The 12,568-nt window shown below is 43.4% G+C and overlaps 1 protein-coding gene across 2 annotated transcripts in view; it reads right to left on the minus strand.

Moving 5' to 3' along the window:
* Positions 1 to 12,568, minus strand: part of NEK10 (NIMA related kinase 10) — a 1,348,206-nt gene that overhangs the window by 60,971 nt on the left and 1,274,667 nt on the right. For both annotated transcript variants that reach the window (XM_085630543.1, XM_085630544.1), the window contains exon 34: positions 10,177 to 10,285. In XM_085630543.1, the coding sequence (XP_085486669.1) occupies positions 10,177 to 10,285 (109 nt within the window). The remainder of the gene's footprint in view (positions 1 to 10,176; positions 10,286 to 12,568) is intronic.

Raw genomic sequence — 12,568 nt, forward strand, 5'->3', positions numbered from 1 at the left:
CCGTGCTCTGTGCGGTCTGCAGAGAGGCCAACCCACTGTGAGAAACTTGCACTGCCTTCAGCCTCAAAGACTGAGCTCTCAATCGCGTTCCGTCACATGCATCTAGCATGACTCAAAGTATTCACAATAGAAAAGTAATAAGATGCATGAAAAAATCACAATGGTGGAAATAAGTAATACTCATAGGATAAGCAAGATTAAGTTAAACATGTGAAACTGAAACAGAAACTAAATCGCTGACATGTGTTACCTTAACGTTTTTTCATTATTTTTTCAGAAGTCAATCATTATTTTTCATATTAATGTTAAGGCCACAAACATAAGGTCAAACAGGGACTGTTTCAATGTCTGTGTTAATGCCATAGTACAGAGCTAGAACACAGAATTACGCAACCTCAAACAAGTAGCATTCTACAGCATCTGTCTTTAAAATCAAAACATTCTGAGTGGGGATAAAACATTCTAGAACCACTGTGCTGATCAATCTAAATAAATTAGGACCTTAGTAAACACCAAGGATCAGATTTCTCAAAGTTTTTCTCCGCCCTAGTGCCACTTTGCACCACGCAAGGGGGGCAAGGGCGACGCCAAACCCAAGTAAGATTTATCAAGCCACGCAAGGCCTCCTTGCATGGCCCTGCGTGGCTTGATAAATCTTGAGTAAAGCAACGCAGCACAAACCACTGCATTGCATTACACTGCCCCAAGGAAGGGTTCCATGGTGGGTGGAGAGTGGGTCTTCCCATGCATCCACCCATGGATTTTGGCGCATTCCCAGATTTACCTTTAGCGGTAGACCTGGGAATGTGCCAAAAAGCTACACCTCCCCACTGAGGCATAACAAGGAGAAATATCTTTATTTCTCCTCTTTCTTTCCTCTGTCAATGTGTGCTGCATTCTGCACCACACATAGGAAGATAAAAATACCTCTGAGGATTGTTTTCATGCAGGAGAGTGTCCCTTCCTGCTCAAAACCAATAATCCTGCGTACAACGCGGGTACCCTTGACGCAATGGAGCCCGCATTGGTGCTAGGCAGCAAAAAGTGCGCCAGCACAGGGGGAAAGGACAGGAATGGGTCGAATAATGATAAATACGAGGCGCTTCTTCCCTTTCATGCAGCGGGCACGGTGGCTTGCTGAGTTGCGCTGCATAAAAAAATGATAAAAATGGGCCCAAATATGTGCGCCTTATCCTTGGCATGCATACTCATAGCCGTTAATGTTTTCTACATTCTTCTAGTATTCCACAAATCCAGAGACTATGCGCAAGTATTTCTCCCCTTGCGCCTGACTCCCTCAAAAGCTGAGGATATTTGTATCAACTTCACCAGGGAGCAAAAACCCTGCCTGGCTTCTGGATCAACTTCTCTGGGGAAAAAATACAGCAGCTCCACTTCTAAAGGGGCGTGTGACCTACAGCCACACTCTGGGGTGTCACAGCGGGGAAGGTCAGCGTGACAAAGCATCTCAGCACTATATACCGAGGACAAATTTAACATGAACCCTTACCCTTGCAGAGGACAAGGAGCCACATCTAACGTATCATGCTCGCATCCAATCCTACCCTGTGACGAATGGGAGAGGGTGGGCTCTGCCTTCTGGCATTATGCAGGGATGCAGCCTCCAGTGTCCGCACTCTTGAGGCTAGCGGTGTTAATGGCCTACAGTGGTATCATGATAGACTCCCATGACACTGAAGGGCTGTAGAAAGAAAGCCCTGTGTCGTGCGTCACTTTGCAGAAAGTTGATTTACTGCCAGACTTCTGGCTACTAATTCAGAGCAAAGTGGGCAGGCAGCCTGAGATAGGTGCATCCATTTATTTAGAGATGCAATCGTATCGTATCTCTAAAATCATTGGTGCATTTACTATTTTTTGCAGAACAGTTATTGGAATTTCAAAGATGCTCAGTACTGAGTCCTAAAGCAGAAACCGCCCCTGGTACAAAGCTCTCTTGTGTGCAGCCCCGACTGCTACACTACAAGCTTTTGCTTAGCTGAATTACTATATGTGTAGCAAAACTGACAAGTGTATTTGAAACAATAATGTGTGTATTTTCAGAAGACATTAGCTGATGTTTGGCCAATAATGTTTGAACTGTGAACATATTTTTTAATCTGATAATTGAATGATAAATCGCGTGGCGCTGGACAGGCTTGTTACTAATATCATCACCTTGGTGCTGGGCCACTTCCGCTGAGGCAGGTCTGCAGTTCCCAGGCAGAGACATTCCCCATCGACCAAGCATTGTTTACATAAGTGCTGGCAACTGTGCCTGACCACTGAGGTGATCACTGCTGGAAATCCTGCCAATTGTGGCCACTAATGTAATCTTGTCTGATGCAGTCACTGTTACTTCTCTAATAATATCAGTAGCTTGGGATGATTTTCATTGAACATAAGTAGCTCGAATTACTAAAAAGGTTGGAGACCTCTGACCTAAGATGTACCATGCGCTTGTTAAGCTGCAGAGCACCCTCTTGCCGTCTGTCTCATGACATTAGTGTTCAGCTGTTCTGTATTGCTCTATTGTTTCCAAATACACATCACAAACCAAGCCAAAAGGACAGCAAGGCACTGTCCATTTAGATCAAAACAACTGAATGAAATCAGACAGATACATACAAATTGGGACATGGGCATTATCTGTGCAATATTGGCAGGGCACAGATTTCACCCGCTGCGGTATTTTTAGTGTCAAGCAATGGAGTTAGGGACAAGAGCAGAATTAATTAATCCTTTAGAGGGCCACAGTTACTTTACAGCCCCTTCCTGGGGAAAGGACAGCTTCAAGCATGGGTTTGACCTTCAAGCCACTCTTATCCTCTTGAAGGTGGTGTCTCTCCAGCAGGGCGAGCCATAGTTTCTCAATGCCTCATGCACTAGCTGGTCTGACACTATGCAACTGCAAGGCCAGGAATCCGTACTCTTGGTCGGGCACCGCTCCAGAAAGCAAGCCCATTCATACCCACCTGTAAACACCATACAGTCCACACTCCTGATGTCCCATCACCCTACAGGTCTCAAACGTAACTGTAGATCTTAGGTCCCTTGTATGAAGAAGGCAGTAGCCCTTTGTCCTCTTTACATTTACTCTCATGCAATTTTTGGTAGAAGAATGCAGTAGGATTCCAGATAAAAATGAATATCGTAATTGTGTTATTGGTGGAAAAGACTCAATAATTAACTTTACGGTCTTCTGCACAAGAACCTTGAAAGCACACCGACATTGTGCCGCTGCCATTATTAAAAACCTATAATATTAAATCATATCCGGAAGCTCTAGAAGTTAGAACAGATTTAACAATAATATACTTTTGTGTGGCCTATTACACTACGCAAATCACAATGTACTTTTTCTAACTGTGCGAAGATAGTTTTTATATAAATAATGGGATTCACAAGATTTTACTGATTGTTTTCATATGTCTAGTAATGACATGCCTGCAGATACCTCCTGCGCCGCCTCCATCCTCCTCCACTCTTTGGCCCTCTTCACGCTTCTCTTGGATGCAGAAAGGGTGGCCAACTGCTCTATCCAAAGGTGACATTTCTGGGAATGAAACAACCATAACTTTGGGCCTAGATGTCCTCTGTAAAGCCCTAGATGTCCTCAGTCAAGCCTTAGATGTCCTCTGTAAAGCCCTAGATATCCTCTTTGAAGCCCTAGAAATCCTCTCTGAAGCCCTAGAAGTCCTACCCGATGGCCTTGGTGTTCTCTAAAGGCTTCAAGACCTCTCTAAAAGCCTAGATGTCTTCTCCAATGCCCTTGATGTTCTCTCCATGAGCCTAGACATGCCCTTTCCGAAGCCCTAGATGCTGTCTCTGACTGCCTTGGTGTCCTCTAAAGGCTTAAATGTCATCTCTAAAGGCTTCAATGTCCTCTCTAAAGACCTAGATGTCCTCTGTAAAGCCCTGTATTTCCATTACAAAGCCCTAGGTGTCCTCCATAAAGGCCTCAATGGCCTTTTTAAGGGCCTAGAAGTCCTCTGTAAGGGCCTAGACGTCCTCTGTAAGGGCCTAGACGTCCTCTGTAAGGGCCTAGACGTTCTCTGTAAGGGCCTAGACCTCCTCTGTAAGGGACAAGACGTCCTCTGTAAGGGCCTAGACACCCCATGTAAGAGCATAGATGTCTTCTGTAAGGGCCAAGAAGTCCTCTGTAAGGGCCTAGACGTCCTCTGTAAGGGCCTAAACGTCCTCTTTAAGCGCCATAAATCTAACGGAGCAACCCGGCGAAGCGGGAGCCTTTCTTTGAACATTGTCACTGGATACATTGTAGCCTGAAATTTCCCTCCGGTCCCTGGCGGTCTGCGTGAGGTGGAGCTACAGGCGCAGGAGCGCCATAAATCTAACGGAACAACCCGGCGAAGGGGGAGCCTTTCTTTGAACATTGACACTGGATACATTGTAGCCTGAACTTTCCCTCCGGTCCCTAGCGGTCTGCATGAGGTGGAGCTACGGGCATAGGAGCGCCATAAATCTAACGGAGCAACCCGGCGAAGCGGGAGCCTTTCTTTGAACATTGTCACTGGATACATTGTAGCCTGAACTTTCCCTTCGGTCCCTGGCGGCCTGCGTGAGGTGGAGCTACGGGCGCAGGAGCGCAATAAATCTAACGGAGCAACTCCGCTGCACGGGATGCGTGCGGGACGCAGTCCGGGGCGAAGACCGGGCCCGTCTGAATCCCGTCCGAGCCTGTGCGAGGCTGGGCTGGGCCCCATTTCTTGGCTTGTTGACTTGGACACAAGAGACTATTGGCAAAGTAGTAAGTAGCTAGGCCCAAACCCTCTACTGACTATTAAATATAAAAGACTCATTGGCAAAAAACATAAGCGCCACAATCTACTAAGCAACGTGGTATTGAGGGAGGGGGTTTATGATATACAATCTGGATTTTGCATACATAGGTACGCTTACATGAGTGCCTAACTGATCACTTCAGAGCTATATTAGGACCGACTATCTCTCTGTGCCGCCAGGAGGGACTGAGATCGGTGACTAATTGCGACTGATTGTGACGGATTGTAGGATACACATTAAGCTCAAGAATGGGGAAAAGAAAAGCGGTAAGCGCGCAGCCCCCATCTGGAAAAAAAACCCTGGGCGATACACAACAAACTCTATTAAGTTACCTCACTGGAGCAATGGGGGCATTAGAGAAACAAATATCGTCAGTAGAAGAGTCAATAGTATCTGGTACATCAAGCACTATTATTGAGTCAGGTAATACAACTGCAGGACCTTTGGTACGCCAAGAGGGCGCACAGATGATAAAATATCACAGAATGGGTGCGTCCAGAACATAACCAACGAAGCAATACTTAGCGATCCTGACTCTTTTTCCCAACCACCGCAGATGCGGCAAAAAAAAACGACCCCAATAGATAAATCGAACAAAGGGAGTGAGAGAGTAGTAGATAGTATAAAAACTTCAATGAAAACTGTATCCCTAAGTTGGCCAAACAGGGCAAAAAAGCAATCAGTCTGAGGAAAGGTACCACAAAGTCTAAAGAAGACCTAAGCAAAAAGAGTGACCTTCGGGGGAACGATTTAAAAAATCTAACTTTATTAGTTGAAAGGCTAGATCTTTTTGTACGGGTCTCACTAGACAAACCTATGGAAAGAGTAGACCAGATAGAGGCACATTTGACAAACTTTACAGCCAGGGAAGGGACCACTAAACATGCAGGTACCGACCCCAGTCAGGGGGATAAGGGTAACTAAGAAACATCTAGGAGCACTAATATAACTGGTACTCAACATCAGAACAGCGAGGCTGGAAAAGCAAGCCGGAGTAACCCCCACTCACCACGTCGACCAGCTATTCTACACACAACGGCACAACAAAACAGCATGGGTCAGATTACAAGTGTTACAACAAATAAGGGTAGTATAGACCATGGTGCAAATAAGACTACCACCGACCAACCTACCGCACCACTACCATCTAGACCATATTCCACCTCATTTAATGAATCACCTAAGGTACAACCCTATCTAGATCTACCACCAGCAGTCACACCATATACGGTTGTATTAGCAAATGAACCAAGGTTGAGGCCTTCAGAAAATGAATCCTGGGAAATACTAAGAAATAAGTCTTTACATTGGCTAAGTACGAAGGTTGGTTACACGGAACAGCACTTTATGGAGTTTAAGATGGCACGCAGAGTCCAATGGGTGGGGAAAGGCAGAAAAATATTACACGGTGATTGTGTGGTCTTAACGTTTAAAACCCCCCTGCTAGTGGAAAATATTTTATGGAAGGCAGGAAACAACACACTGATAATGGGAGGTATTAACATACTACTGCTGGGATTGTTCTACCAACCCCCAGCCATGCAGGGAGGAGGAGGTGGGGTTAGAAATATCGAGGCGAGAAATATGTACGTATACAACATACCAGTGGAAAACCGGTTTGCATTGCTCCCCTCCCTGGATGAGATCGACTGACTGGACCACTCACTTGAAATAAAGCAAGAGAAAGTGGCAACTCTTAATTTCTCTAAACCACAACACGTGAACCAAATCGAAAAATCAAACCAAACTTTGATTGGAGTACATGAGGGAGGACATAACACAACGGACTCACAGAACATAAATGTAGATAACAGTTCTACTAGTACAGGTGTTACCTATAATAACAACGTAGTGATAGATCAGGGAACAAAGTCGATTATGAGTTCATCCACCTGTCCATATAGTTCCTCTCCACTTGACATCCATAGCGAATTAATAGTAAATGAGAATAGCCTCACTATATTATATTGGAACATAGCGGGCCTACGTCCTAAATTAACCAATCAACTATGTTACAATTTTGTAAAGGAATTTAATGTCTTTTGTCTTCAAGAGACCTGGTCCATAGATGAAATCCATATAGAAGGATACAAGACTTATCATACACCAGCCACACCATCCATTTCAGGGAGGCCAAAAGGTGGTCTGAGTATATACATCTCAAACTTGGTAATGATAAATAAAATCACCCTTGTAAAAACAGAACCCAATTACCAAATAATAACCCTGGATATGGATAATCAAAATATGCTCGTGCTGGCAAACTTCTATAATAATATACAGAAGGATCTACTGAAAGATACCCTGACACAACTTAGAAACCCTTTACAGGAAATCCAGAATGGCAGTACACAAAATGTTTTATTTATATAGGGGAAGGGGGATTGTAATACGACTTTAAGTACGACTAATAACAACATAACATGCGGCCTGGTGGATGAAGAAGACTGTAATTTACCCCATTTCCCTCACACCGCATACGGAGACTCTTTAAACGAGATTCTCTTTGTTTTGGAAATAGGTTTTGCAAACGTAATGTGCTTTCCACCAATTCCTTTTTCACAGACCTTTAATGGGAGAGGTCTGAGCTCAATCATAGATTTTCTACTAATTACAAATAGACACGCATCTCACCTGCTGAGGTACAAAACCCACAAGAATGCTATTAGTGATCATTTCCCGATGAGTGTGTCCCTACTTTTCCCACAAAAAGCTCTAGAACAAACAATAAGAGGGTATATGGCCCACAAAATCTAATAATTGATAGAATAAATGGTTACTCATTAAAATGGGCGGAGGTTGACCCACAGGAGTTCACTAAAAAAGCAGTTAAAAAATCCCTTAGCTCTAGTATGAAGTGTTTAGATCCCTGCACTTCGCACAAGGACGTTATAAACATGTACTTAGAAATTACGAAAATAATTAGTGAAACACTGACAGTCAAAGCTAAACAAAGGAATGGGAAGAACACAGGGTGGTTTGATAAAAATTGTACAAAAGCCTATAGAGAACTAAAATGCGTGTTAAAAGGAAAGGGATAGACTTGAGATCATTCAACGAAGAAAAGTATATAATCAGGCAGTGAAATTAAGGAAAGGAGAACTAAGAAAAAAGAGTTGAGACGATTTACATATGGCATGTGTTAATAAAGACAGTACTGCTTTCTGGCGGGTAGAAAAATCCCCATTTTTAGTAACGGAAGACATCCCCACCATAGAAATAGCAATAGACGAAAGACACTGGGTGGAACATTTTTCTAAGATCTTTGGCCAAATAAATGAGGTGAACGATAAAGTACTGAAGACTACCAGCCTTGGCTATAGATCCCCTTCTACAGTTTTCCCATTAGATCTAGATATTACCCTAGCGGAGGTAGAAGGCGCTTTAAAGGCGAGTAAAGGGGGAAAAGCTCCGGGTCCGGATGGTGTGCCAGTGAATATCTTTAAGCGCAATATGAAACTATGGAGCCCTCTACTAACGAGAGTGTTAGAAGCTTGCTGCGCAGAAGGATTGATAGAATCATGGTCGGGGTCCACTATGGTACCGATTTTTAAGAATGGCGACCGACAGAATCCGGCTTGTTATCGTCCCATCTCATTGCTGGATTCGGTGGGTAAATTGGCAGGTCGTATAGTCCTTAACCATCTTCAGCAATGGGCGGAGGATAACAACGTCCTATCAGATCTCCAATTTGGGTTTAGGGAAGGGTTTGGCACAATCGAACAGTGCCTTAATCTAACTATTCTGATGGGGAAATATGTAAAGGCAAGAAGGGGAAAATTGAACCTGGCCTTTGTTGATCTCACAGCCGCGTTTGATTGCGTATGTCATGTTAAACTGTGGAATATTTTGGACGCAATAGGGGTCGAGACTCCTATAATTAATTTCTTAAGAGAACTCTTTAAAAAAGCGAAAGCCCGGGTCCGTTACGGTCAGAATGGAGAGTGTACCGAGTCGTTCCAAATGGAGAGGGGGATCAGACAGGGCTGTGTCCTGGCACCCTTTCTATTCACACTATACACAAATGGGTTGGAACAAGCCATGTTGAAAAGGTGCCGGGACTTAACACAACTACAGAAACGCCCCATACTCTACGCCCTACTCTACGCAAACGATGCGGTAATTATGGCGCAGACACCACTGGGCTTACAGCACGCAATAGATAGTTACAACGAGTTTATGAAAGATCTAGGATTAAGAATAAATACCTCTAAAACGTTTATAATGAGCTGTGGGATGGGTAAAATGAAGCAGAAGGACCTCTTTATAGAGAATAAAACAGTGGTGTCCACACAAACCTATCCCTATCTAGGTATATTAATTGACAATAAGAACTCTTGGCATCAATGATCAAAGCGAGGAAAAACCTGGACTGCTTGCCCAGCGGCTGCGAAACCACGTTTCTCGTCAGCCTGATAGTCCGGACGTGGCTCATCCAGGGAGGATGAGCCACGTTCGGACTATCAGGCTGACATACATCCACACATACCAAAGGTTCAGGTATGCTGACAGACATCATCTTTGATGGTGCTGATAGACAAGTCGCTGGTCTGAACTAGCGACGCAGAGAGGCCAGTCGACCCTAGCCCTGAAGAAGTTGCCGCTAAATTTAATCGGGCAACGAAACATGTTGGTTTTAATGAGCAGCTACACAGCATAGAATAAAGTTTCACATAGCCAGTGTAGCACTGCTCGGTTTTAATCGGAGTGACTTGGGTCCTGATCAGACTCAGTCTTCCTGCTGTTGGGTCGACACTCCCCTTTTTTTCTACAAATATAGATACACGTCACCATATGAGTTTCTTTCTAGACACTAGTTATTAGGATTAGCATGAGGTTTCCAGCACTCCTTCTTTTCTGTTTTGGCGGCAGCAGCCTATGATGATAACGTGAGGTAGTAGGCGAGTACCTGTCTACACAACCTCGTTGGGGCTACTTCCGTGAGGCACTGCCGGCCTTTCACATTTTTCCTGTTCTTTTTGCTTTACTATTAGTAGCTCTTCACAGCACACCAGTTTAGGGAAACACATAGATACATAGGAGCTTTCATTCACACAGACTGTAATAATAGATACGTTTTGTGTATGGTATTAGATTTCCACTTACGTGGCAGAAACACAATAGGTTCGAGTGAGACAGGGGCATTGATAAGTGGGTGCTCATAGTACAAGTAAATATAATAATATAAACTTCTTTTCCGGGGTAGGTCTCTTTTTGATATATTGATGTTGGGGCACCCAAAACCTTTTGTAATATTTTGTTTACTATTTACTGTGAAGGTGACATTTGAGGTCACACTATTGCACTTGGGAATAAGTGCCTCTCACTCCACCAGGTTGTCCTGCTTGTCTGTTGGTGGCAGCCACATGTCCATACCTGTTCTGTCATCAGGAAGCAGGGAGTTTCCTCCGAGTGACTGAAGCAACAAATGGCAATCTGCAGTGAAGAAGTTGGGCTCGATAAGTTCTAGGGATCCTTGCAAGAGCTGAAGAAGGAATAGAAACAAAAACGGAGTTGGTACAGTTTGTCATTCCTGCAAGAAAAGATTCAGGGATAATACTGCAGGTGACTGGGCTGCACAATGGGAGGCTCACATTCAACTGGGTAACAAATGAATGAATATTCCATGGAAAATGCTTCATGAATTGAAGAGACTGGGGATTTTCCAGGGTGACTGCAGTGTTGAGAGGAACTACATTTTTATCCTCCTAACAACTAGTATAATTCATTTTCAACATCAGCAGTTTTCAATATCACACTGGTCCCACCACTTCATAATACATTCATCCTTCCAGTCTCATACTTAAACTCACAATATACTAACAGCAGCACTAAGAAAAAAACCCACAAAGTTGGCTCTGTAAATACAAATTGATGTCGTTTACTCTGCCTTTCCGAACATTAGTGAATCAAAGAACTAGGGAGAAGTTGTGGAAGTATTCTGTAAACAACCCAACATAAAGTCCAGGCCATCCTACAAATCTCATCCACTGTATAAAAAAGTGATTTAAAATAGAATCCATTTACAACAAAAAGAACGGTTAGAGAGGCAGAGTCCACAAAATATGGGTACAACCAGGTCAGCCAGACAATACAGATTGCTCTAAAAGATCATCTAGGAAGCTGCAAAAAAACAGCTGACAAAGCAGCAATACCATCATTACACACTAAACATAAGACACATGAAGATAAAGCCACAACATATTTGGAAGCAAAAAACCTGGGACGATCACCCAGTAATGATACATCAGAAAACAATGAAAGACACACAACTATAAAAAGTCACACACTGGTGAAAGTCACAAACCTAGCAAATCACAGTTTCAAATGTGTATAAGTTACCTGCCTTTGGAAAGTTGATCTGATATGTTTTCTGGATCTATCCGGAATATGTCCCAAGCTGGGCTCCCTATCGAGACCCTTTGGCAGCAAGGACTCTGTCAATTTACCAGTCCAGAGACTGAGAAGCCAGCGGACTATAAATCCACAAGCCTCCTGCACACCGAGTGGAGATGGTGTGTCCTGGGTAACAATCAGTACTGCGAGACTCACACGAGCACTTGTTGTTGGTAGGTTCCAAATCCATTTTCACCATGATTAGACACACTTAAGGCTAAGTACTAAGGATATATTTTTATAATTTTTATTTGAATAACAAGATCAAAGTCCTACCATAGTACATAAAGTATGTGAAACACTAACTACAAAAACCAACAAGATAGTGGCAGTCGCATTGGCTGACAGGCTAAACATAATGAACAATCGCAGCATCATAACGTTAACTCAGCATGTCACCGTCATTTTCCTCCAGCCCCTGTTCATGACACTGGCTTAACTGCTTTTGCAAAACAAGGGGCTCCTAAAAAATACTCAGTGGCCTCTCTCACCCACATACCTTATTTTAAGAGACCCACAGATTTGAATAATGTTGGAATTCACATCCTCTATGGGTAAAAGAAGTACTTTCACATCAAAAGGGAGGTTAAGATCTTTTTCTTGAGACCCAGATGTTAGACAGTGAGATGTCTGTAGAAAGTAAGACAGCGATACATGCCTCTGTCTTACTATCACAAGCCAAGTTCACTAAAGGCTAGCTTTATGGCAAACCCACTTTTTGAAGTGTAACAAAGAACTTCTAGAAATGTATGAAATTCCTAGTACATTGGCACGTTGCAGCTAGCCAGAAGTACCTGTGGACCGTACTGGGGTTCCCTTTTGAAGGTGACGCATACCTGTCCACAGAGAGGAAACTAGATGATACCATTGGGCCTTTGCATCTGCGGGGGGTGAAAATTTCAAAACATCTTACTCTACCAGGGGATGAGAAGAAATCACTTTTTTATACAAAAGAACCCCAAAATTGCTGTTAAAACGTTTCATGGCTTCATCGGAGGATCTAGGCTTTTTCTCTACTTAGTGGCCACATCCAAATGGCCCTCCTGGAGTGGGGTAAATATTTTTTGATTGGAACTAGACAATTAGGATGTGAGCTAAAACCTCTTACTTGTTAAGGGAAGGGTTAGCTTCTTTGCCAGAAATATGCATTAGTGTGTCAAACACTCTCTGCTGTCATCTGCCCTTATTACCTTTAGGTTACAAGCTCAAATACTGGCATGGTAAACTCCGCCTTCTTTACTTTTAAGATCAGAAAACTAAGCGTCGATGAATTGTGCAATAGTAACGGCTGAGTTTTACAAAGCTAAGAACTCACAAAACTGGGGTATGGCACACCGAATAAAAAATTATTACAACATTATTTTGATGTCAG

This window comes from Triturus cristatus, chromosome 10 (assembly GCF_964204655.1).
Source record: "Triturus cristatus chromosome 10, aTriCri1.1, whole genome shotgun sequence".
NCBI classification, from domain to species: Eukaryota; Metazoa; Chordata; class Amphibia; order Caudata; family Salamandridae; genus Triturus; species Triturus cristatus.